At 52.0% G+C, this 25,903-nt stretch overlaps 4 protein-coding genes and 1 long non-coding RNA gene across 8 annotated transcripts; 2 read left to right on the top strand and 3 right to left on the bottom strand.

The window, feature by feature from the left end:
- Positions 1-434: 434 nt before the first annotated feature.
- WDR83OS (WD repeat domain 83 opposite strand) lies at positions 435-14,281 on the bottom strand. The gene is made up of 4 exons (XM_004277479.3): positions 14,149-14,281; positions 1,534-1,639; positions 933-1,030; positions 435-838 (listed from the first exon to the last, which is right to left on the bottom strand). Exons 1-4 carry the CDS (start codon positions 14,196-14,198, stop codon positions 772-774), a joined length of 321 nt encoding a protein of 106 aa, XP_004277527.1. The 5' UTR covers positions 14,199-14,281; the 3' UTR covers positions 435-771.
- Positions 14,282-14,551: 270 nt separating this feature from the next.
- Positions 14,552-18,431, top strand: WDR83 (WD repeat domain 83). 2 transcript variants are annotated; one of them, XM_004277478.3, is made up of 9 exons: positions 14,552-14,692; positions 14,776-14,896; positions 14,979-15,084; positions 15,351-15,399; positions 15,483-15,609; positions 16,588-16,655; positions 16,752-16,860; positions 16,939-17,053; positions 18,128-18,431. In XM_004277478.3, exons 1-9 carry the CDS (start codon positions 14,590-14,592, stop codon positions 18,275-18,277), a joined length of 948 nt encoding a protein of 315 aa, XP_004277526.1. In that variant the 5' UTR covers positions 14,552-14,589; the 3' UTR covers positions 18,278-18,431. The 2 variants fall into 2 exon arrangements, with proteins under 2 accessions (XP_004277526.1, XP_033257217.1); XM_033401326.2 differs by lacking the exon at positions 14,979-15,084 and having other exon boundaries at positions 14,776-14,879.
- On the bottom strand, positions 15,694-17,069 carry LOC117195728 (uncharacterized). Of its 2 annotated transcripts, XR_007476162.1 has the most exons (3): positions 16,933-17,069; positions 16,762-16,828; positions 15,694-16,618 (listed from the first exon to the last, which is right to left on the bottom strand). It is a non-coding gene; the product is annotated as an uncharacterized LOC117195728 (long non-coding RNA). The 2 variants fall into 2 exon arrangements; XR_004475526.2 differs by having other exon boundaries at positions 15,694-16,849.
- On the bottom strand, positions 18,317-22,130 carry DHPS (deoxyhypusine synthase). Of its 2 annotated transcripts, XM_004277475.3 has the most exons (9): positions 21,782-22,130; positions 21,040-21,204; positions 20,700-20,821; positions 20,521-20,617; positions 20,339-20,425; positions 19,792-19,897; positions 19,611-19,714; positions 18,623-18,748; positions 18,317-18,538 (listed from the first exon to the last, which is right to left on the bottom strand). In XM_004277475.3, the coding sequence occupies exons 1-9, from the start codon at positions 21,986-21,988 to the stop codon at positions 18,443-18,445; spliced, it is 1,110 nt and encodes a 369-aa protein (XP_004277523.1). In that variant the 5' UTR covers positions 21,989-22,130; the 3' UTR covers positions 18,317-18,442. The 2 variants fall into 2 exon arrangements, with proteins under 2 accessions (XP_004277523.1, XP_049563084.1); XM_049707127.1 differs by lacking the exon at positions 21,040-21,204.
- Positions 22,131-22,253: 123 nt separating this feature from the next.
- Positions 22,254-25,477, top strand: GNG14 (G protein subunit gamma 14). Its single transcript, XM_033401328.2, is given in 3 exon segments — positions 22,254-22,512; positions 25,121-25,307; positions 25,310-25,477. Coding segments are annotated over 3 exon segments (387 nt in total). The 5' UTR covers positions 22,254-22,428; the 3' UTR covers positions 25,426-25,477.
- Positions 25,478-25,903: the final 426 nt, after the last annotated feature.

Here is a 25,903-nt window from a genome sequence, read left to right as displayed (position 1 = left end):
TGTTCTGTCCTATGCATGGAGATGTAAAGTAACCGCCGTTACGGTGCTGGGGAGGGGAGGCATCCAGCCTTGTTCGAGAGATACCGGTGTCCTCTGATGAGGAGTGAGAACATGGCAGGTGGGGGAGAACTCAGTCTTTCATGCCTTCCCCCAGTCCCTACCAGTCCATCCGATTTGCCGACAGTACCCCCAGTCCTCTGATAAGAAAACCAAAGCACAGATTCCTTAGATCAGCAGGGCTGTCTGCTGAGTTGCCAGAGGGCAGGGATCACTGTGCGGTCTCTGGCAGCTGACTTAAGGCTCGAGTCTTGTGAAATAAGCAAGTGAACTAACCAAAAGGCTCCAGACTGGGGACCCCACCCCCAGCCTGACTTAAGTGGAGGAACTAGAGCCCTTCCCCCTGTTATGACAATGCATAGAGGGAGAGAGAGGCCTCAGAGAACAACCAGAATGCAAAACTTTATTATTAACTGGTTTCAACAAGAAAATAAGTGGATACACCTAGAAACACGGATAGTATCTCCCCCAACAGCAGGCAGGGTGGGGAAGGAAGGCAGGAGGGGTAGACCCAGGAGATTCCCCTCTCTGCTCCAGCGAAGTGGGATCCCAAGGACAGGGCCAGGTTCCCTCCATCCAGCTGCAGGCCCCAAGACTACCTCACCCAGGGAAGCCCAGGACTGCAGCTGAGGGCAGGAGGCTGAGCAGCCATGGGCCAGGCCTAGGGCGTAAGGTAGATAGAGGGGTCCAGGATGTGACCCCTCTAGGCTGACATCACCAGGGGGGCGTCATGGGCTGAGGGTTCTGCAGATATGACATCACCACGGCAGAGATGGACAGCCTGAGATGGGAGAGAGGTGTCAGTCCAGGATGGATAGGCTTGGGGTCCCCTTCCCCTCACCCAGGAGTCCCTCCCTCTCCAGATCTAGCCTCACATGAAGCTACTCATCATCTGCTTAGTGTCCTCAGAGCTCCGGGAGTTGGCAAAGCTGATGAAGGAGCAGTAGACAGCGACCCAAGCACACCACTTCAGCTGGAAGAGGTAGGTGGGTGGGTGGGTTAGGTCGGTGAGAGGCACCCCAGTGAGCCCCCACAAGGGCCATTCCCAGGCACCAGTTCCAACCCCAGTTCCACCTGATACAGCTCAAACCCTGAGCCCCAGGAGTCTCTCAGTTCCAGACCCCCATAGTTAACTCCAGGTACCCAAGTTCTGGTCCTACTCCCTGTCCTGCATCTCTGACCCCACCATGTCCCCTCAGGCCTAAGGAGCCTGGCCTTTGACATCCCCCATCGTGCTACGGACCCCACATTTTCTCCACCAGTCCCCACCAAGTTGCATTAAAGCCTGGCCCCACCCTCAGACTGATGTCCTATGTACCACCCTGACCCGGACACCTGGCTTCCCCGACAGCTCTAGCCTTCTTCACCCAGCATCACCACAGCCCTGCCCCCTCAGCACTGGTCCTGCTTCATTCTGAATCCATGCCTTCCCCACTGTCAGGCAGAGCTACGGGAAGGAAACTCAGCCCTGCCCACCTTGAGCATGAGGCCACACATGCTGAAGATCATGCCGAGCAGGTTCATGTAGTCTGGTGTTGGGTCATCCAAGGCTGGGTTACACTCGCTCGGTGGGGGCTTGTACCTGCAGCAGGGTTGGGGTGCTCAAGCTCTGCCCCCAGGATGGGCAGGTGCTCCCCTGGGCCTCCAACCCACAACGCGAGGCCCATTCCCATTGTTAAAAATAAAACCACAGGCCCAAAATGGAGTCACTTATGCTAGGCCTTCCACTAAACTGGGGCTTAGTACCTCACCTAATTGGAGCTTCAGCCTCCCCCAGAAATGTAGTCTTAACCAGTCAGTCAGGAATTTTCTGGTCAGTACCAATGAGGTAGTGTCACATGGGCCCCTCTCCCCTCTCCATCCGCCAAAGGAAGAGGTAACCCACCTAATAAGACCCTTTTTTCCCAAAAAGGAGGTGACTTAATCTGAAATAATCCTTTTTTCTGTTTATGACTTCCTTGTCCTGTCTTTAAAAACCTTTCCCTTTCTGTAGCCTTTAGAGCTCCCCTCTGCTTGCTAGATGAGATGTTGCCTGATCCATGAAGCCTTCAATAAGGTCAATTAGATCTTTAAAATTTACTCAGTTGAATTTTGTTTTTTCAACAGATCTGGTGGCAGCGACAGGATCCAAAGTGAACCTCTGACAGCATTCGGGGACGAGAAACATAAGCATGGTACCCATGAACCCCTTTTTGAGTCCACTGTCTTTCTTGCCATTTCTGGGGGCCATGGGTAAGTTCCTCTCAGTTCTGACCTCTGCTCTCTTTGTGTCACTCCCAGTCTAATTGGCTTTCCAGCCAGTTCCCCATTTGTCTGGAATCACTAGTTCCACGTTGGGAGCTGCTGGTAGTTCGGACCACAGTTCTTCATTTGGTTGGAAACCCCCAGCCTTGGTTCTGTTCCCAGATTCCATGTTAGGAACTGCTGGCGGTATGGTCTGCTGTTCCCCATTTATTTGGGATCCTTTCCCAGATTCCACGGTGGGCACTGCTGGTGGCAGCTGCAGTTCCCCATTCGTTTGGAATCAGCCCACAATCCCCATTTGGGGTCTGCTGGTTCAATCCTTTCCCCCAGCCCCAGGTTCTGTGTAGGCAGTTGGTGGTGGTGCGCCCAGGGCCTTTTTCTTGGCCAGGCCGCAGTAACTGGTTACAGGTGGAATGTTAAGGTATTCATGTTTGTCTGTCTTGCTTTGTGTAGATAAAGCCAGCTAAGAGAGGCTAAGAGAGATGGGAGCTTTCACCTTTAATGAATCAAGCATGCCACCCATCAGCACACCTGCCTTTTTTATGTCTAAGAACTATAATCCCAAAAGCTGTAAATATCTACAAAAATGGCAAAATATTACTAAAAACAACCTAGAATTACAGTGGCCACTGTGGGGAATGTGTCAGTGAGACAAGATTGTTTATTTCAGAAGTGCTCTTGAGGGACTTCCCTGGTGGCACAATGGTTAAGAATCCGCCTGCCAATGCAGGGGACACGGGTTTGAGCCCTGGTCCGGGAAGATCCCACATGCCGCAGAGCAACTAAGCCCGTGCACCACAACTAGTGAGCCTGAGCTCTAGAGCCCGCGAGCCACAACTACTGAGTCCACGCACTGCAACTACTGAAGCCCGGGGGCCTAGAGCCCATGCTCCACAACAGGAGAAGCCACCACAATGAGAAGCCCACACACTGCAATGAAGAGCAGCCCCCTGTCCACAGTTAGAGAAAGCACGCACGCAGCAACGAAGATCCGACACAGCCAAAAAACAAATAAATAAATTTATTTTTTAAAAAAAGTGGGCTTCCCTGGTGGTGCAATGGTTGGGAGTCCGCCTGCCGATGCAGGGGACACGGGTTCGTGCCCCGGTCCGGGAAGATCCCGCATGCAGCGGAGCGGCTGGGCCCGTGAGCCATGGCTGCTGAGGCCACAGCAGTGAGAGGCCCACGTACCGCAAAAAAAAAGAAAAAAAAAAAAACAGTGCCCTTGAAAGTGAGGGTTTCCAAATTAAGCAAACAGAATGGGATACCTATTTTCATTGGTATATGGAAGCTTCCAAAAGGCTTCAAGTTTCCAAAATAGTTTCATTAAAAGATGGGTTACAAAAAGGCTAATGAAAAATCAAAAACACAAGAAGTACCTAAAACAAAAAAGGAAGGGCTGACATGACTCCTACTGCTCTCCTTTCTCCTTTTTTTTTTTTTTTTTGGCTGCGTTGGGTTTTCGTTGCTGCACGCGGGCTTTCTCTAGTTGCAGAGAGCAGGGGCTACTCTTCATTGCGGTGGCTTCTCTTGTTTTGGAGCACGGACTCTAGGCGTGTGGGCTTCAGTAGTTGTGGCATGCAGGCTCAGTAGTTGTGGCGCACGGGCTTAGTTGCTCCGCGGCATGTGGGATCTTCCTGGACCAGAGCTCGAACCCGTGTCCCCCGCATTGGCAGGCGGATTCTTAACCACTGCGCCACCAGGGAAGCCCTGGCAGGCAGATTCTTAACCACTGCGCCACCATGGAAGCCCCTCTCTCCTTCTTTACCTGAGTACTCATGTTTGTTTTTGTTTTTGTTTTTGTTTTGTTTTTGCGGTACGCGGGCCTCTCACTGTTGTGGCCTCTCCCGTTGCAGAGCACAGGCTCCGGACGCGCAGGCTCGGCGGCCATAGCTCACGGGCCCAGCCGCTCTGCGGCATGTGGGATCTTCCCGGACCGGGGCACGAACCCGTGTTCCCTGCATCGGCAGGCGGACTCTCAACCACTGTGCCACCAGGGAAGCCCCTGAGTACTCATGTTTTACTGATTTTCTTTCTGAACTGCTTTTCCACTCTGAAGGGACTATTCAACAGTTACCATGTAAGAGAGAACTACCCAAGGTTGCAGACGAACCTCCTCGGGTATCTTTCACTCTTTGGTCAAAGATGGAACTAAGGGCCATAGTTAAGGCATTTCCTAAACCTAGGGAGGAACCCCAAAAGTTCTTTGAAGAATCTGGAGTCATTATCAGGGCCTCGATCCCAGGCTGCAAAATCTTTATCAGCTCGTGCACATGCAGGTAGGACCTGATGAAGCACCAAATGGACACAGGAAGCAAAATGGCAAAACCCGGAGGATGATCTTCAAGATCCTCAACCAGAGAAAGCTGGCAAAACAGCACCTGACCTTTTATAAGCCATTCCTAGGATCTTCCCTACCCCAACTGATCGGTCTGTTATTCAAACATGCAAACCAAAGAAAGATGAATTGGGCCAACTTTAAGGCACGCTTGGAAGCACTCCTCTTATGGCGTTCCGGTCCCATATAAAAGAGTCACTCAACCTGCTCTTAGCTGCCCTATTTGCAAGTAGATTATCTCCTGAGATTAGTGCATTGATAAAAAGACAGGAAATAGGATGGGAGACCACCAGTCTGATGGAGCCAGTGACCATAGCTGAGCACTTTGAAATGACCTTAGAGCAAGACCACAAGCAAAAATTTTCCAAGTTGTTGGCCTTACAGCTACAAAAGCTCCAAGGCCAGAGACCTAACATAACACCTTCCTAGGGGTCCACCATCAAAACGCTGGCCCGAGACCCAATGTCTCACATGTAATCAACTGGGACACTGGAAAAAAAGATTGTCCTCAAAGGTCTTATGCAAATTCTTCAACTTGAGTGCCCCACATCTACCCCCTCAGTATTCCGAGGGATTCTCCAGTAAGCTGTTATCAGTAATTCCCTTAAACAGCCAAGGGGAAACTAAAATTAAAATTAATGGGAAACCGTGCCAAATTCCAGTCGATAATGGAGCTACACTTTCTACTTTTATTTATTTATTTTTTAGTTGCAGCAGGCGGGCTTCTTAGTTGCAGCATGCAGACTCTTAGTTGCGGCACGCATGCGGGATCTAGTTCCCCGACCGGGGATCAAACGCAGGCTCCCTGCATTGGGAGCGTGGAGTTACCCACTGGACCACCAGGGAAGTCCCTACACTTTCTACTTTAAACCCCAGTCCCATAGGACGACAAATCCCTCAGAGTGAAAAAGAGGTTTCCTTAGTAGAAGTATCTAATAAACGTTCAGAGAGAATTTCTACCTCAACCAATACAAATGACTCTGGGACTTTTGACTGAAAAGCATTCTTTTTTGCTATGTGACATAGCCCCGGTCAATCTGTTAGGTAGAGATCTGCTTTCTAAGTTAAAAGGGCTAATACATTTTGTTTCCAATGGGGACCTCACCGTAAAATTTCCTGACCAAACTGAACCTGATGTTCTCTTACGTTCTTACAATCTGTCCTTGACGTAGAAGAGGAAGGATTCCAACAGAAGTCCCCTAATTTAATTGAGGTGCCCAAAAACCTGTGGGCTATTTCTAATACTGACACTGGGACAATAAAAAGTACAGAGCCTATAAAGATTCAGAGACACATAACTAAACCTCTTCCTCAATTACCTCAATATCCACTAAAGCCTCACACCCACAACAAAAGATCTCATCTCCCAGCGGGTAATCGTGCCCTGTATTAGCCCCCATGACACACAGATCCTGCCAGCCTGGAAACCTAATGGGTGAGGATGGAGATTTGTCCAGAACTTGAGGTTTTTCCTTTTTCCCCCCAGGGAAAGGTTTTGTTTGTTTTAGTTTTTATTGGAGTAGAGTTGATTTACAATGTTGTGTTAGTTTCTGCTGTACAGCAAAGTAAATCAGTTATATATATTCATATATCCATTCTTTTTTAGATTCTTTTCCCATTTAAGTCTTTACAGAGTATTGAGTAGAGTTCCCTGTGCTATACAGGAGGTTCTTATTATTAGTTATCTATTTTATATATAGTAGTGTGTATTTGTCAATTCCAGTCTCCCAATTTATCCCTTCCCTCAGGACTTAAGAGTTATTAACGAGACAGTTATTCCCCATTTCCCAGTTGTTGCAAACCCAGAACACCCTTTTGTCATGAGTGACACCAGACTCAAAATGGTTCACTGTTGCAGACCTTGGTTCAGCCTTTTTCAGCACCCCTGTAGACCCCAACGGCTGATATCTGTTTGCCTTAACTTGGAACAATCAGCAATACACCTGGACAGTCATGCCTCAAAGGCTCATTGAGGCCCCTTCTTATTTCTCCCAAGTGCTCCACCAAAATGTAAGGACCCGCCAGTCCCGGGGATATCAACTCTTTTACAATAGGCAGACGACTTCTTGCTGTGCTCAGTAACCAAAGAGGCATCCATAAAAGACTCCATGTATCTGCTGCAACAGTTAGCTGAGAAGTGATGGAAGAAATTTTCACATATTGAGGTATGGGGAAGTCATCCTAGCTCATACATGACTGGGCTTGAACTTTTTTTTATTATTATTTATTTATTTATTTATTTTGGCTGCACTGCGTCTTAGTTGCAGGATGCATGTGGGATCTAGTTCCCCAACCAGGGATCAAACCTGGGCCCCCTGTATTGGGAGCTTGGAGTCTTACCCACTAGACCACCAGGGAAGTCCCCTGGGCTTGAACTTTTTGCTAATTAGAGCAGACCGTCTTGTGGCCTGTCAAACAGACATTGTACATCTGCTTTAACCATTAAAACAAACAGACAAAAAATGGAATACAGTTATCAGACTGTTCAGAATGTCCACTTTGAAGATAGGGATAAATGTCCATTCACGCCATCCCTAAGATGCCAATGCATCAACTCCTTTGAAGATGAGGTTCCCTTCCCCAAAACTAAGGTCATGCTGACTCACTGTGTATGTGCTAATCTGTCTCTTGAAACCTCGAAGGAATGTATTATGTTTGATGTTTGTTCTTTGTTCTGACAAGACAGAACTGTGCTTCAGGCATCGAAATGGAGCCGGGTGGTCATTGTGGATGTGGATATATTCCTGCATCACCGAGAACTTGAATTTTCTGAACTGTATCAAACTTAACTACACCACTATTCTCAAGACAATATCTGCTAGCAGCTGCCAGCTGCAACCTTATGGTCTCAAGATCTCCCACTGTAACTATACAACCACTTCAGACCCCAACCAATCCTTGCTTGACAGGCACCCTTACTTCTTGCCAGTTCCAGTTATAATTCCTTTTTTTTTTTTGCTGCACCTCGTGGCATGCGGTACTTCCCTGACCAGGGATCAAACCGGTGCCCCTTGCAGTGGAAGCGTGGCGTCTTAACCACTGGACCACCAGGGAAGCCCCAATTATAATTCTTGACAAACAAGTTATGTAACTGCAGTTTTTGCCTATATAAGCCTCTGCCATTTTGTAGTCTGGCAAAACACAATTCAAGGGCTTCTTGAATCTGTGTTTCCTGGGCTACAGTCCTCAGGTCGGCTTGAATAAAATCCTTTTTAAAAAAAAATAAATTTATTTATTTGGGGTTTTTTTGGCTGTGTTGGGTCTTCGTTGCTGTGCGCGGGCTTTCTCTAGTTGCGGCGAGCAGGAGCTACTCTTTGTTGCAGTATGTGGGCTTCTCATCGTCGTGGCTTCTCTTGTTGTGGAGCACGGGCTCTAGGCGCGTGGGATTCAGTAGTTGTGGCACGTGGGCTCAGTAGTTGTGGCACATGGGCTTAGTTGCTCTGCGGCATGTGGGATCTTCCCAGGCCAGGGATCAAACCCATGTCCCCTGCATTGGCAGGCAGATTCTTAACCACTGCGCCACCAGGGAAGCCCTAAAATTCTTATTATAGGTTGGTTGTTGATTATTTCCACTGACAAAAGGGACATAAACTCTCCAAGGAAAAATTACAACTATCTCTATATACTGTTCATTACCTAGTGCTGAAGGAACCCAGCTATCTCCAAAAAGGATTAGGCTAAACCAAGAATGTCCTATGCCTATAACTAAGCGACAGCTTTGTGGATTTCTAGACTTGATTGGCTACTGTAGACTATGGGTTCCTAATTTTTCTCTATTGGCTTTCCTACTCTATGAACTTACTAAACTTTTAGTCCCTGAGCCCCTTCCTAGGGAAGATAAACATAAGCAGGCTTTTCTAAGACTAAAACCAGTGCTGTAAGAACCGCCAGCCCTAGGCCTACCTAATTACTCAAAACCTTTCACCTTATGCGTGCATGAAAGAGATAAGCAAGCCCTGGCAATGCACACACAAGAGCATAGCAATAAACATAGCCTGTTTCCTATCACAGCATATAACTGGATTCAGTTGCCAGTCCCTATACCAAGTGTCTTAAGGCTATAGCTGCAGCTGCAAAGTTAGTAGGAGCCTCAGCAGATCTAACCCTAGGTAATGGCATTTATTTACAAACTCCTCAGGCTGTCCAAAGTCTTCTTAACTCTGAAATGACTCAACATTTCTCTGCAAGCAGATTAACCTCCTATGAGATCCTTCTGCTTTCTACCTACTCAACATCTTAAATGTTGCAACGTCCTTAACCCTGCTACATCACCACCCCTGCCTGACAAAGGTGAGCCCCATGACTGCCAGGTAAGAACATACTGATCTAATCTTGCTGATGGGTCCTACTCTAAAAATGAAAAAGGGATACTTTGTTTCCAAGCTGGTTATGATATTACTAACCAATATGAATAACTTGAAAGGGAAACTTCCCACAAACTAAAGCAGCAAGTTATCAAATGACAGACTGTTAATATTTATACCAATAGCTGGTATGCCTTTGGGGTCATCCATGATTTGGGGACATTATGGAAACAAAGGGGTTTTCTTATGTCCTCTGGGCTCCCAATCAAAAATGCAGGGCTTCCCTGGTGGTGCAGTGGTTAAGAATCCACCTGCCAATGCAGGGAACACAGGTTCAAGCCCTGGTCTGGGCGAACATGCCTTGGAGCAACTAAGCCCATGCACCACAACTACTGAGCCTGCGCTCTAGAGCCCACGCCCCTAAAGCCTGTGCTCTGCAACAAGAGAAGCCACTACAGTGAGAAGCCCGCGCACCGCAACGAAGACCAGACCCCACTCGCCACAACTAGAGAAAGCCCGCGCACAGCAACGAAGACCCAATACAGCCAAAAATAAATCAATAAATAATTGTGTTTTTTGTTTTTGTTTTTTTCGGTACGCAGGCCTCTCACTGTTGTGGCCTCTCCCGTTGCAGAGCACAGGCTCCGGACGCGCAGGCTCAGCAGCCATGGCTCACGGGCCCAGCCGCTCCGCAGCATGTGAGATCCTCCCGGACCAGGGCACGAACCCGTGTCCCCTGCATTGGCAGGCAGACTCTCAACCACTGCGCCACCAGGGAAGCCCAATAATTGTTTTTAAAAATGCTGAAAAAAATCCATTTATTTAAAAAGAAAAAGGGCAACAAATAAACTACCTTCTTATTGCTATTCTCTTACCTTCTGAAATTGCTATCATTAAAATTGAGGTTCAGGGCTTCCCCGGTGGCGCAGTGGTTGGGAGTCCGCCTGCCAATGCAGGGGACACGGGTTCGTGCCCCAGTCCGGGAATATCCCACATGCCACGGAGCGGCTGGGCCCGTGAGCCATGGCCGCTGGGCCTGCGCGTCCGGAGCCTGTGCTCCGCAACAGGAGAGGCCAAGGCAGTGAGAGGCCCGCGTACCGCAAAGAAAAAAAAAAAAAAAAATTGAGGTTCAGACCAAAAGGACTGAACCTGAGTTCCAGGAATGCCCTAGCTGACTTTCATGCAGACAGCAGCAACAGAGTATAAATATTATGGCACTGGGAATTCCCTGGTGGTCCAATGGTTAAGACTGGGTGCTTTCACTGTGGTGGCCCAGGTTCAGTCCCTGGTAGGGGAACTAAGATCTCGCAAGCCGCACGGGGCAGCCAGTAAATAAATAAATAAGGCACATATGGATGAAGACCATTCTGCTTCAGCAAAAAATGACCCCTCATTGCCTGACTGGCCATCCTGATGTCCTTGTAACATGGCACCAGCCTGCTCCTGAACAGAGACATTTTTTTTTAAATTTTTTTTTTCTTTTTTGGCAACACCATGGGCGGCTTGTGAGATCTCAGTTCCCCCGCCAGGGATTGAATCCTGGCCCTCGGCAATGAAAGCACAGAGTCCCAACCACTGGTCTGCCAGGGAATTCCCTGAACAGAGGAATTAAGGTGCACAAACAATGGTTGTAAATTAAATGAACAATTGGGGCTATGGGAAACCCAGGATGGCCACTTCCAGCTCCACGGCAAACCCCATTTTTCAGTTTTTGCATCCCTTCACCCATCACAGTGCAGTTTGTTTTTGTTTTTGTTTTTGTTTTTTGCGGTACGCAGGCCTCTCACTGTTGTGGCCTCTCCCGTTGCGGAGCACAGGCTCTGGACACGCAGGCTCAGCGGCCATGGCTCACGGGCCTAGCGGCTCTGCGGCATGTGGGATCTTCCCGGACCAGGGCACGAACCCGTGTCCCCTGCATTGGCAGGCGGACTCTCCACCACTGAGCCACCAGGGAAGCCCCACAGTGCATTTAAGATGACTCAAATGATGAATAGACATTGGTGGGGAGACACAAAATTACAAAAACAGTTTACCACCAATGTTTGACCTGTCAGGTCCATAACCCTGGAAAAACTATTTTTGTTCCCAGAGGCCTCAGACCTCCTCCCTCTGGACCCTCTGAGCACCTACAGCTGGATTTCATTCAACTGCCACCTAGTATCGGTTATCAGTAAGTTCTTGTTATTGTATGTATATTTTCAGGATGGGTTGAAGCCTTCCCTTGCCACAAGGCTGATGCCCTCACAATGGCAAAGAAGCTGTTAGAAAATGTGTTTACCAGGCGAGGTATACCTTCCACAATCTCCAGTGATTGAGGCACCGACTTCACTGGGCAAACCAGACAAGGCTTAATGAAAACCGTGCAAACTTCTTGGAATTATCACTTTCCCTATCACCCTCAATCATCAGGCAAGGTAGAGAGAACTAATGGATCCTCAAAAATCTCTAAACTTGCTAAAACTAGTGGACTCCCTTGGCCTAAGGTATTGCCTCTGGCCATGCCAACTGTTCCCAGTACCCCCTGTGGAAAACATAGACTCACTGCACATGGAACAGTCACCAGGAGACCAGTGTCAATTGGTATACACCTTTCTGCTGATCCCTTATTATCTCATGTTAGTATGACCACCTACTATAAGTCTTTCACGTCTTATGCCTATCATCGACAGGTTAAAGAAGCCTTCCAAGATCCCAGTTCAAAGGATTCTGTTGGTCACAGTCTGGAGCCTGGTGACTGGGTATTATGGAAACGTCATCAGAGGAAGACAGCCCTCAAGCCCATTAGAAGAGACCACACCAAGTGCTCCTAACCACGGACACTGCTGCAAAACTAGAAGGCATTGAGCCTTGGGTACACATCTCACAGCTAAGGAAGGCTCCACCAGACATCTAGTCCTGTACAGACGCTGGAGACCTCTGAATGTAACTGATAAGGAAGAGAAGCAGCTGACATCAAGGTGGACTGCTTCTGTCCCAGACGCCAGCTATAGATCATACTTGAACTAAACGTGAAACCCTTCCTCCTTTTTTTCTTTACTCTGGTATTGACCTGGAAAGATGTTTTCACCCTTCGTTCCCAGGCCATTGCTAAGGGAGGTAAGCTTTCAGACTGCTGGATTTGTCAACAAAGATTCCAATCTATCCATGATGCCAGAGACCACCTGGTCCTTCCTGTGACCAATTTCTCTTCTATTCTCAAAGTCACAGAAAACTACAATCGAACCCCCTAGAAATTTCTTATGCGGTTCAACTTGTACAGCCAGAACAACCTATGCCTTGTTGTTGCCTTTCTCCCATCATAACTTACTCAGTTAGACACAATTACCTAGTAAATCTTAGTGCATTTGCACCCCCATGTTCCCATGATAATCTAGATCAGATTTGCCCCCAATCACTAAGAGATCTCACCAGCAGCAACCATCTTTGCAAGGCATTTAGAACAACACTTTATTTCAGGATGGGAGATTCTCTTCCCATACGTACTGAAAACCTAACTGACACCTGGTTGGAATGGGTAAACGCAGTAATTCCTGTGACTGAATCCATTAACAGTACCTCTTAACGGGAATGGTTTGTGTCCCCATAGGGTCTTTGTCCATGGTGGTTATCATTCTCTTTGGGCCTCTGAATGCCTAGACAGCCAGTGCACAGGGGGCAATACCTCTTAGGTTATGTAACTGGGCCCCTAACATTCCACAAGGGAACTAAGACACCTCATTAGTCAAATCCCCTGGATTTACATCATCAAGTTAAAAATAACAATGAGCGGGACTTCCCTGGTGGTCCAGTCGCTAAGACTCCACGCTGCCAAGGCAGGGGGCCCGGGTTTGATCCCTGGTCAGGGAACTGGGAACTAGATCCCACATGCTACATGCTACAAGGAAGATCCCACATGCCGCAACTAAGACCCACCGCAGCCAAATAAGTAAATAAATATTTTTTTAAAAATAACGATGAGGATTTCATGACTCAGGATTCATTTCCTTCGGCAGGGCCATCAGCCCAAGAAAGATCCTTAGATTCTCTGGCCAAAGTTGTTCTTTATAATAGAATAGCCCTTGATTATCTTTTAGCTGAGCAAGGAGTGTCTATGCTGTGGTCAATACCACCTGCTGCACCTGGATTAACCCTTCTGGATTAGTTGAAACTCTATTATATAAAATCACTGAGCAAGCCAGTTGGCTTAAGAAGGTGACTCCTTCAACGGGAACTTTCTTTTTTTAGGAGGGATCGAACCCGTGCCCACTACATTGGAAGCGTGGAGTCCTAACCACTGGACCCCCAGGGAATTCCCAATGGGAACTTTCTTTGACGTATTTGATTTTGCCTGGTTTGGATCCTGGGGACCATGGCTCCGAAGTGCACTCCAAACATTGTGAATTATCCTGTTTATTATAATAATCTCCCTGGTGCACTTAATCTCTCAAAAGCTTTAAATGCATACTCACTGCCACTAACCACCAAGCAAAAGATCTCCTTAAGACTCGAACATCAGAAGAGTAACGAAAAAGTGACCAACTTAAAAACTGTGAACCTGAAGCCAGCCAGGACCTGTGACTATCACAGGGGTTAAGCAAAAATTTCATAACCTCTAGTTAGCACACAAAGGAACAAGAAAAACTACGAGAACCTCAGAGCAGTAGCTGAGAGTGGCCCTCATGCCTTAAGTTTTGCTCACATCTCTCAGTTAAGCTGAGAGTCTGATTAAGGTGGGGAGGGTGGGAGGAGGGGGCATTGTTAAAGAGAAAACCACAGGCCAAAAATGGAGTCCCTTATGCTAGGCCAAGCAACCAAAGCAGGACTCAATACCTAACCTAACCGAAGCTTCAACCTCCTCCAGAAATGTAGTCTTAACCGGTCAGTCAGGAATTTTCTGGTCAGCACCAATGAGGTAGTCGGTCACACGGGTCCTCTCCCCTCTCCATCCTCCAAAAGGAAGACGAGGTAACCCCACCTAATAAGACGCTTTTCCCCCCAAAAGGTAAATGACCTAATCTGAAATCACCCGTTTTTCTGATTATGACTTCCTCGCCTTGCCTTTAAAAAACCTTTCCCTTTCTGTAGCCCTTTAGCGCTCCCCTCTACTTGCTAGATGGGATGCTGCCCAATTCATGAATCATTTGATAAATCCAATTATATCTTTAAATTTTTAAGATGAATTTTGTTTTTTTTGCTTTTTAACACCATGACAACTAGGATCCTCACCTCAGCACTTTGTTGGGCCTCCGTGGGTCCGACATATTGTTCGCGGACATAGCGAGTCGCGCCTCTTCCGCTGCGGGAGTCTCAGCTTCCGGCGGCTTCCAGCAGGGAAACGGAGGATGGCTTTTAGAGTAACACCCTCAGCCCTCGCGCTTCCGTTCCTGCCGGCGGGAGCTGGAACTCCCCCCATCCAGGGGACAGAGAATTCGAAGAAGCCAAAAATGTTCCAAGAAAACAGGACGTGGGGAAAGAAACCGAGACGCTGGAAACAAGGTTCAGTGTTTCCAGTGCTTTCTCCAAAAAGCCTAAACGTTGAACCCGGAAGTGAGAAATAGGAAGTAGACTATGGAGGACAATAATAAGGTTACACCAAAGCGTGGGTTCCCAGGGCAGAAAGCCCCAGTGCAGGCTACTGTATGGTGGTGAGGAAGGGAGTGCGGAGCAATGGCTTTCCCGGAGCCAAAACCGCGGGCCCCGGAGCTGCCTCGGAAGCTGTTGAAGACGTTGGACTGCGGGCAGAGGGCGGTGCGAGCCGTGCGATTTAATGGTGAGCGCCCTTATCGTCATTCCGGGTCCTACCTCCGCCTCCTGAAGTCGGCGGCCCAGTAACCCCCTCGTGGTGTTCCCCAGTGGATGGCAATTACTGTCTGACTTGCGGCAGCGACAAGACCCTGAAGCTGTGGAGCCCGCTGCGAGGGACGCTACTGCGGACGTACAGCGGCCACGGCTACGAGGTGCTGGACGCGGCAGGGTGAGCCGGGGGCCAGAGCGGGATCGAGGCGCTGAGGCCGGGGTCAGAGGTAGACGCTGATCTTCCCTGCTCTGCTCTCTAGCTCCTTTGACAACAGCAGTCTCTGCTCCGGCGGCGGGGACAAGGCAGTGGTGCTGTGGGATGTGGCATCGGGGCAGGTCGTGCGCAAATTCCGGGGCCACGCGGGGGTGAGTGCAAGCAAGAAAGGGCCTCGTTAGAAAGGACCGGAATTGCGTGTAGGTGGTGACAGGCACCCACCCCTCCCCACGCAATTACAGCGCAAGGATCCTTCCCCACGGCCCCGCCTTCACCAAGCCCTGTCCTTGCAGTTCCTCCAAAAACTTTCACCTCCCCTACCCCTAGCCTTTTCCCTTGCTTTAACTTGCACTGGGAACCCTGCTTTTATCCCCATCCAAAGTCCAGCCTTCTCTAAGCTGCTGTTCCTGTTTTGCAGAAGGTGAACACAGTGCAGTTTAATGAAGAGGCCACAGTTATCCTGTCTGGTGAGTCCGGGGCCTAGGCAGGTGGGCGCAGGGGGCTGCCCCGGCCCCCCCAAACCTGATCCACTTTCATGCTGACCTCACAGGCTCTATCGATTCCACCATCCGCTGCTGGGACTGCCGCTCACGGAGACCTGAGCCCATACAGACGCTGGACGAAGCCAAGGATGGCATATCCAGCGTGAAGGTGTCAGACCATGAGGTCCTCGCAGGGTGAGTGGGACCAGGACCTTGCCCCTCCCCAGGTGCCACTGGGGATCATAGCTGTCTCTGTACTTAGATTAAAATCTACTCTCAAAAAAAAAAAAAAAAAAACTACTCTCCTCACTGCACTCACAAGGCCTTGCATGGTCTGGTCTCTGTTGTGCTCTCAGTTTTTATTCATTCCCAGGCTCATTTCTGTTAAATATGCCACACATGCTCCCACCCCAGGACCGACTTTTGCAATTGCTCTTCCTCTGCCTGGGCTACCCTTCTACTACTTATTCCGAGTGTGTTTGAGCACCACCTGCAGGTCACGTTTTCAGTCAATGAGCATACAGGAGTGAAAAGATAGGAAAACAAGGAAAAACCCCACTTACATAGAGTTGATGTTCTACCTGCAGGAGACAATTAAAAAAAATATATTCCCATGCAGGGCTGCCCAAATGTTGCCACAACCTGAGGGAGTGCCAATACCACCACTGGGGGCATTTGGGCTGCGTGGCGTGGTGGCCTACCCAGTTCCCACACATCCCCCCTTGGACTGCATATGGCTGGCTCCTTCTCATCTTCAAGTACCAATCCAAACGTCACCTCCTCGGGGACCTGATTACCCTCAGTCAGCAAGGCTCCACGTTGGCAGCAAGTGCTCCTGGCTTGGTAGCAGCTGTGTCCCAAGCTCCCACACAGGGTGTAGCCCAGAGAAGGAGCTCAGTATAAATCAGAAACAGATGCAGTGGGACCTGATTGGCCCCTGGGGCTGAGTCTCAAAGCCAGTGCCTCAGAATTCCACTCATGAATTCACTTCAATGTATGTTTTCTGTGGCCAGTCCTGAACATTACATGACAGTGAAGGGTGCCCAGGAAGGGCAGGCACCCAGCCTTGCTCTCAGGGCCCTGGCCAGGTGAGAGGGTACAGGAACACCAAAGCTGGAGCCCTGGACCTACTGGCGCCCGTGATGCTTCAGCTGGATCCATCCTCTCTTGCAGCTCCGTAGATGGCCGGGTAAGGCGCTATGACCTGAGGATGGGGCAACTCTTCTCAGACTACGTGGGCAGTGAGTGTGGCTGGGGCTGTAAGGCAGGCAGGGAAGGTGGGGGCAGCACGGGAGACCCCAGCCTGACCTGCTTGCCCACCCCTCCCCTTCCCCCAGGCCCCATCACCTGCACCTGCTTCAGCCGGGACGGGCAGTGCACCCTGGTGTCCAGCCTGGACTCCACGTTGCGGCTTCTAGACAAGGACACAGGGGAGCTGCTGGGCGAGTGAGTCCTCAGGGCTGTGGGGCCCCTCCCCCACTCCCAGTAAGGCCCCAAACCCCCACTGATGCCACTCACACCCAGGTACACGGGCCATAAGAACCAGGAGTACAAGCTGGACTGCTGCCTGAGCGAGCGTGACACACACGTGGTCAGCTGCTCCGAGGACGGGAAGGTGTTCTTCTGGGACCTGGTGGAGGTGAGCCTCTGCACCGGGGGGCCTGCCCGGTCCTTACCTGAGTCACTCCCAGGCCTTTAAGGGAGTGCTGTTAGAACTGGGGGCTGGAAGGAGGAGTGAGTGAGGGGATGAGGCGAGAACATTCCTGGCAAAGGGCACAGCATGTGATAAGCCTCGGGGTTGTGGCACACACGCACTGGTCAGGAGATAGAAGCACTTTGGATGGCACTGGCGGCAGCAGAATCCAGGTCAGGCAGGGCCACTGGGACTGACCCTGGGGTAGGAGGAGCGGATAGTGGCATCTGACCTCAGGGGAGACAGGGCTGTAGTTGTTCAGGAAATCTGAGCTACCCCTGAGCATCCCTGTGGTATCCAGCCCCCAAGCCCTGTGGGCCCTGTCCTGATGTGTCTCAGCCTGTTGGGGGTGTCAGTATGCGAACTGACCAGCCAGGCGTAGTGGGGTCAGAGCTGGGGCTTGGCCAGAGAAGTAAGCCTCCTAAGAGGATGGAGGGAACCAGGGGGCCCTGGAGAGTCCAGGGGCCAGCTCTCCCTCTGGGAACTAAGAAGGTGCCAACGTTCTGCCTACTTCTCGAGGTTCCTGTAGACCGGAAGTCACCCTGAAGGGGAGGGCACATGAAGGGGCACTTTCCAGGTGGAAAGAGGAATGGTGGCCTCCTTGAAGAACTGTGTTTGTTGAGCTGTGTCTGCAGGGTGATGAAGGGAGCGGGCATTGAGGCTATCAAGTGGGCAGGTGAAGCCCAGATGGCGGCAGAGGGGGAGGGAAGCTGGGACCCACATGTGACCGGCCGTGGAGGAGGGCAGTGGCTGTGAAGGTGGAGAGAATCAGCAATCTCTGGGCATGGTCTAAAGGTAGAACCAAGAGGATTTACCGACAGGGATGTGAGATGTAAGAGAAAGATTCAAGATGTTTGACCTGAGCACCTAGAAGGACGGAGTGACTGAGGGGCTCAGTTTGTGGCTGGTTCAATTTACAGTGTCTCGGAAGCACTTAGACGCATGTGGCTGAGAGCGGGGGAAAAGCGGCTGAGGGGAGGGAGACACACTGGGGACACTCCCAACCCCCTCACTCCACAGGGTGCCCTGGCGCTGGCCCTGCCTGTAGGTCCCAGTGTGGTACAGTCGCTGGCCTACCACCCCACGGAGCCCTGCCTGCTGACCGCCATGGGGGGCAGCATCCAATGCTGGCGGGAAGAGACCTACAAGGCTGAGGATGGCACAGGCTGAAGCCAGGGGACCCACGACCAAGGACAGAGAGAGACAGCCTGAGGAGGACCACTGAGACCGTGTATTCTAGACATGCTGCTGACCAAGGAGTTGGGAGGAGCTGGGTCTGCAAACTAATAAATAGAGGAGGTGGTGAGGCCTCTCTGGGGCTGCACCGTCCAGTGTTCAGTCCTCGTTCTTCTCGGGCGTGAAGGCATCTACCTTCTGGGCAAAGGTTTCAGCCACGAGCAGCGGAAAGACCAGGGAGGCATCAGCATAGACCTGTGGAGGGGACTCAGGTGAGGCACGGGACCCAAGGCCATACCCCGGGAGACCCTGTGCCCCAGCTGGCTGGCCGGTTCTCACCTTGACAGGCTGTGCGTCCACCCGGATCTTGCCCCAAGAGACAGCTTCATCTGGCCGGGCGCCTGAGTCAGAGCCATCAAATTCCTGGGCTGTGTTGATGTAGACAGCGTAGTCAGCCCCATTCCGCTGTAGGGAGGGGCAGAGTGGGCTGTCAGCCACACAGACTCCAAGGCAGGGCACTGTAGCTAGAGGCTGAGGGACGTGTTCCAGGTGAAGGAAGCCCTTGGCTGCCCCTCATTCCAAGGGAAGGGCCCCACGTCAACATCTGGGCAGAGTGAGGGGTCACGGGATGCTGGGCAGACAGTGGGCAGTGTTGCTCCAGACTCGCCTGCTTGGTAGCAAGAGCCCTCCCACATCTGCCACCAGCGCTATAGAAGACCTCCAAATCCAACTTACCTCTCCCCTCTCTATGGCCCCCACCCTGGGCCCCTCATTTGTTCCCCCCAGAGCAGCCAGAGAGCGCCTGAGAGCACCTGAGTGGCTCTCAAGGCCCTGCACTTTCTGCCTGTCACTTCCTGCCTCACCTCCTCCTCCCACTCTCGCCTTCGCCAGCCTCCTAGCTGTTCCCTGACCTACATCAGGCACCTCAGAACCTTTGCACTGACTGGTTCCACTGCTGGGAATTCTATCTCGCCCCCAGCCCCCAAGACAACCACATGGCTCATGGGACCACCCCCTGAAAAACCTCTGCTGGCAGGTCACATTTCCCAGGAAGCTTTCCCTTTTATGAACAGCACCCCTTTCACTTGCCATCTCGTCATCCTCCCTTATTTTTCTCCATAGCAATTACTACCACCTGATACTCATGTCACCTGTTTGCTATCTCCCCCCACTAGAACATCAGTGCCAGGAGGGCAGGGATCTTGGCCTGTCTAGTCCACAGCTGTCTACCCAGCACATGGCATAGGCCTAGTACACAGGCCTGTCTGCATGACAGGCCTGAGTGCCACCCCCTACTAGGGAGCACACACACTCCATCCCTGCTCACCATGAGGTTGGCATTGGCAATGTGGTGCTTGACCATGCCACCGCCCAGGATGATCATCCCAGTGCGCCTGGCGAAGATGGCCTGTGTGTTGATGAGCCTGAGGTCTGGGAAAGAGGGCTGTGTCAGGCCGCGGGCCCAGGCAGCCCTCCTCCCCTGCTCCTCTGGAGCCCCAGCACCTTACCTTCAACGATGTCCAGGACCAGGCCTGGGTTCTTATAGGAATGGAAGAAGATCATGTCACCCAGCGAGCCATCTGTGAGTGCCGGGCTCAACACAGGGATGTGGTTCTGGGAAAGAGCAAGACAGGAGAGCGGTTAGAGCTCAGAGCCCTGCAGGGGCAGTCTGGGAGCACTCCCTCCTCTTTGCCTGATTCTGGGCAGGGAGCTTAACTTCACTTGTGCCTGGCACATAAAGAATGGTAGCTCTTGTTTTTCTGATTGCTGGGCCCCATAGCCTCTGAGGAGCATGGGACCCTACACCAGGCCCCATGGGGGCTGCTAAGCACTGCCCCCAACTGCTTCCCAGTAGTCTAGGAGTAGAGCCAGAATACAAGGACCACACTCAACAGCTGTGGGACCTCAGGCAAATTGCCTAACCTCTCTGTTTCTGAGGTTCCTCACCTAGGAGTGGGAATAAGAATAAAGAATAGTACCAACTCCCCAGGTGGCTGTAAGGATGAAACAACACATGCCAAAGCCTGGCAACTTTGCCCCCACCCAGCCCCTCACCTTCTGGGCCCAGTAATACACTGACTCTGGGTTGTTTATCTCCTTGCCAAGCCGGGCGATCATCTTGGAAGGCGTCCACTTCACACCCTAGGAGGAGACATCAGCTTCAGCCAGCGGCACCTCCCCTGAAACCCACCGTGCCACCCGCCCCCCCCCCCCCCCCCAGGTTCCTCCAGCCTCACCTCCGTGTTCTGCTCCAGCACCATCTGGTCCAAAATGGGCATCAGCCAGTCCTCAAACTTGCAGTAATTGTCATTGGGCACCAGCAGGTTTCCGATCCTGGGGACAGGAGGCATGTGGGCATCAGGGTCCAGGACCCTCAGCCTGGCTCCCCTACCCAGCACCACTCAGGGCCCCCCACCTGTTGATCCCGTTCTCACGTAGCTCCTTCCCCCTGAGGCTGAACTCGCCCAGGTATGTGGGCGCCAGACACTTGATGAAATCCTCCTCCACACCCCCAGCCGTGGTCACCAAGACGTCCACCTGCAGTCACAAGGCAGTGAGGTTGGCCAAGGAAGGGAGGCCCTGCTTTTGTACCAGGCAGGACTCCTAACTCCCAACTCTCATCCAGTGACCCTTGTGGGGAGCTCTGCTGCAAAACAAAACTGACCCATAGTTCCCTATCTCACTTCAATGACCAGTAATCTTATTGCCCATTAAGACGCAGAGAGGCCAAGGCCACAACCCCACCAGGTCCCCACCATGTTGTGCTGCACGAGGTAACGGATGGTCTCACGGATGCCCGAACTGATGAGGTTGGATGTGTAGCCCAGAAAAATGGTGCAGCCGGTGAGTGGGCGGCAGCTCTGGGTCAGGTCTGCATGTTGGTCTTCATCCTGAGCCAGCGGCTCTAGTTTCTTCTCTATCTAGGTGTATAAGGGCAGGGTCGAGTTAACCTCTGGCCCCAAACTCCAGCCCAAGGACCCCAGGTGGGTTTCAGAGTGAGACTCCGCGCCCAGGCCCTGCCCACTGAGGGATATGGGACCACTTCTACCTGGAACCAGGGAATGAACGCCCCTGTGCAGGCTCCGCCCTTTCCACAGCCCAAGCAAGTCTCAGGTCACACACTCAGGCTTTGCCTCTTTTCAGGAATCACTTTTGCAGTCCCGAACCCTCTCCCCACTGGGAAAAGCAAATCCAACCTCAGGTCCCGCCCTGCCTTAGGCTCCTCCTTCAATCCCTCCCTCAACTGCGCGGTCTGGCCCCAGACTCCGCCCATTCCAGAATACCTGCACATGTTGCCTATAACGCGCCCCCTACCTAGAATCAGTCCCAACGCACTCCCCAGTACAAAAACTCGCGCCCAGGAGGGGGGGTTCCCGTCTCTCTCCAACTATCGGACGAAAAACACACCTCCTCCCAAGGAAGTCCCGCCCCCAAGTACCCCACAGTGCTACTGGAGGCCACGCCCCCTCAACCCAGGAAGTCCCACCCAGGCCTCACCATGGCGTTGACTTGCTGCACCGCGCGCCCGAAGTTGGTGGCCTGGAAACCAGTGGTGCCGAAGGCCTCCAGCAGCGCGCGGTAGTTCACGCCACGGTCGAAGTCGTAGCCCCGGACCTGGGCGCTCTCGGACGGCAGTGCCGAGCTGTGCTTCAACACGGCGGCCAGCGCCGCCGCGGGCGCCTCCCTCTCCAGGGGACCCTCCATGCTCCTGCGGCCGCACTGTCAAATCAGAGCCGCCCCAGGCCAGGCCTCCGGCGGCCTCGAACACCTCTAAGCCCCAGCACGCACAACCTGCGGAGGGCCGGAAGTTGTGCATGTCACATGAACCGCCGACGCCCGGAGTCCAGGATGCAGCCTTCTTTGCTTGTGTATTCCGTAGTACGGAAGCCTCAAGGAGCCATTATTTCCTGTTTCTCGTGTTCTCAGTCTCAGATGAATGAGGAGCCCGCTGGAGACCCACCGCGTTGCGTGGCGCTTGCCCATTCGTTTCTGTCCTCTCAGAGAGAGAGGATGGCTTCTTAGACGTCGCCCTTGGACAGAATTCGAATCACCAGGAAGTATCAGATAGTTTCTGCCGCTGAGCGTCTCTCGTCAAATGGGATAGTGATCCCTGTTCGTGTCTTGCAAGTCTCCAGAGCCTCCACATGCTGCATAACCTTCTGGTCTTCCTTCCCCTGGCAGCTGCAGCTGTCACCTCCTCTGGGAAGCCTTCCCTGACCTTTTTCTGGGTAAGAGACCTCCTCTGAGATCCAGGGCTGACATCTGTTTCCCTCCATCAAGACTGAGGTCCTGGAGGGTGGTGTCTGTATCTCATGGGTCCTCCAAACCATGCATAGGGTCTGGTCCAGACCTCTTTAATCACTCTCACTCTGCAGTTTATGGAGTCTACACTATACACTGGGCTTTGTGCTGGGTGCTGCATATTTATCAGTGAACAAAATGCAGACCCTGCCCTTCTGGAGCCCACAGTTTGGGGAGCTAGAAGGGTAACAACAGTGGTAAGTGCTATGTAGAATTAAACGGGCTGATGTGAGAGTCCATGGGGTTGGGGGTGGGTGGAAGAGTTGGTGGTTTTATTTGGAGGGAGAGGTGGTTGGGGAAGGATGCCAAGGAGGTGATATTTCAGCCAAGGTCAGAAGAGGCCCCATATGTGAAGATCTGGGGGGGGGGGCATTCCCACTGGGAGAGAGAACAGCCAGTGCAAAGGCCCTGAGGTTAAAAAGGAGCCTATTTAATTAGAGGAACAGAACATCCTCCTTGACAGCCCCCACTTGGATCTCAAACTCCTGGCCTCAGTTCCCTCGCCACCTAACCCTGATCTTCCTGCAGTCTGCCACATCTCTGCAAACAGCCCTACCTTCCACTCATCTAGTAGGCTGAAAACTGGGGAATTGAGCCTGATGTTTCCCCTTTTTCACACCCCACATCCATCCCTCCACACGTCTGCCAAATTCTACCTACAAAATAGGTGCTTTTCTTTGTTATTTATTTTTGGCTGCATTGGGTCTTCGTTGCTGCACATAGGCTTTCTCTAGTTGCGGCGAGCGGGGGCTACTCTTGGTTGCAGTGCGTGGGCTTCTCACTGCGGTGGCTTCTCTTGTTGTGGAGCATGGGCTCTAGGCCTGTGGCCTTAAGTAGCTGTGGCTCGCGGGCTCTAGAGCGCAGGCTCGGTAGTTGGGGCGCATGGGCTTAGTCGCTCCGCAGCACATGGATCCAGATCCCTGGACCAGGGATCAAACCTGTGTCCCCTGCATTGGCAGGCGGATTCTTAACCACTGCGCCACCAGGGAAGCCCTATTTTTCTCCAATTTTTAAAATTGTGGTAAAATACACATAAAATTCACCATTGTAACCATTTTTAAGTGCATTGTTCAGAAGCATTAAGTACATTCACATTGTTGTTCAACCGTCACCACCATTCATCTTCAGAACTTACCCATCAAACACTAACTCCCCATTCCCTCTCTCTCCTCAGCCCCCAGCAACCCCCATTCTGCTTTCTGTCGCTATGGATTTGGCTACTCTAGGGACCTCACATAAGTGGAATCATACATTATCTGTCATTTTGTGACTGGCTTATTTCACTTAGCATAATGTCCTCAAGGTGCATCTGTGTTGTAGTGTGATTTATTTAACAGATCCCACTGGCTGACTTGAGGAGAACGGGGTTGGGGCTGTGCAGGGCAGGGGAGACCAGGCAACTGCGCTGATCCAGGCACACTGAGCTGGGGGCACCAGGACCCGGATGCTACCAACAGGGTGGAGAGAAGTGACCAGTTTGACAACTTGGAAGTTGATCTGTGAATAGCACAGGGAACCCTATTCAGTACTCTGTAATGACCTATATGGGAATAGAATCTTAAAAAGAGTGGATATATGGGTATGTATAACTGACTCACTTTGCTGTACAGCAGAAACTAACACAACATTGTAAATCAACTACAGCTGATTAAAAACAATTAAAACAAAAGAAAGTTGATCTGATGGCTCTTGAGGAAGGATCAAATGTGGGAATACTGGAAGAAAGGAATGAAGGAGTTAAAGATTTGAGCCAGAGAAGTTGGATGGATGGTGGTGAATTTGGGGGCTGGAGGTTTCGGGGGAAGATGATCCAGAGTCCAGCTTTGGCCAAGTTAGGTGGGGGACAACAGAGAGATGGGTGTGATGGACCGAGGAGGGAGGAGGGTCCTCAGGTGGGTCTGAGGTCAGGGAAGGGGCTGGGATGAGGCAGGGGAAGCCATCAGCATGAGTGAGTGGATTGAGTCATCTGTGGATCCCTGGGCCATGAGTGCAGTTGGAGAGAGGAGAGACGGGGCTGCACCTGAACCAGGTTACACTTTGCACCTCCGCCCATCGGAGTAGGGCCGGAGCCTGGCAAAGAAGGTCTGTAGGGGCCAGTTAGCAGGGGATCAAACAGGTCAGTGAGAGCCCAGGGCCCCTACACTCCCCCAGCCAAGGTGACACATGACACCAGGGCAGCCACTGGGCCTCTTGGAGCAGGGACCCCCCCCCCCTCAGCCTCAGCAGCTACTGCTGCCGCTGGTGACATTACACTCCATGAGTGTCCTGGCTTCAAAGTCTCTGCAGGGGTTGGGGAGGGAGAGGAGGGGGTTGGAGAGGCCAGGGTGGTGGGGGCGGGAGCCAGAGCGGGGCTGCAGGAGGAGGACTGAGCAGCCAGGAGTCAGCCGGAGTCCTCAGCTGAGGTATGTGGTCCTGACAGGGGTTGGGGAGCAGCCAATCCCATCCCTCAGTCCCCAGGGGACACAGGAGGATGTGTGGGAGCTCAGGGTTTGGGGTTCAGCCTGCTGTCTGTGGCTCTGCTCACGACTCCCCCAGATGCCCGGCAAGGTGACCACTGGCAGCGACATCGGGCAGGCCTGCTGGGCCGTAGAGCAGCTGCAGATGGAGGTGGGCATCAACCGTGTAAAGGTGAGGCCAGGGCAAGGCGGGTGCATCTGAGCAAGGGGGCAGGTGGACAGCCCAGCCCAGGTCTGGCTAACCGGGCTGGCCTGCAGGTATCCAAGGCGGCCGCTGACCTGCTGCAGTTCTGCACGGAGCAGGCCGAGAGTGACCCTTTCCTCGTGGGCATCCCAGCTGCCACCAACCCCTTCAAGGAGAAGAAGCCCTGCACCATCCTATGACCCTGTAGCCTGGACCACACAGAGGGCCTCAATAAACATGAAGTGAATACTCCTTAGGGCATGGCTTGGCCAGGTTGCGATGGGGGGCGAAGGGGGACTTCGGGCTTGCAGGGACCAGTGTGGTGTGCAACTGGCCCAGCCTCCCTCCCCGCCCACTCCAGGGTCATGGCCACAGGGGCCCACACACACCCTGGACAGAGAAGCACGCCCCTCCCTCACCCCTACCTGCTACCCACCCTCCAGCCTATGGGGTAGCATTAGCAGATCCCCTGTCCCACTGCACAAACACACCCGGGATTAGAGTCCCAATCTACATGCCAGCGCGTGCCACACACATACACGCCCACATGGCGCACACACACACACACACACACAGGTGCCATCGTACAGGTGCCACGTTCTCAAGGGCCTCCCTCTTCCACACAGACATACACAGACAGGAATACTATAACAACACACACAGCCAGACCGGCCTCCC

The sequence above is a fragment of the Orcinus orca genome, chromosome 3, assembly GCF_937001465.1.
Source record: "Orcinus orca chromosome 3, mOrcOrc1.1, whole genome shotgun sequence".
Lineage (NCBI taxonomy): Eukaryota > Metazoa > Chordata > Mammalia > Artiodactyla > Delphinidae > Orcinus > Orcinus orca.
This window is presented reverse-complemented; position numbering and strand designations above follow the sequence as displayed.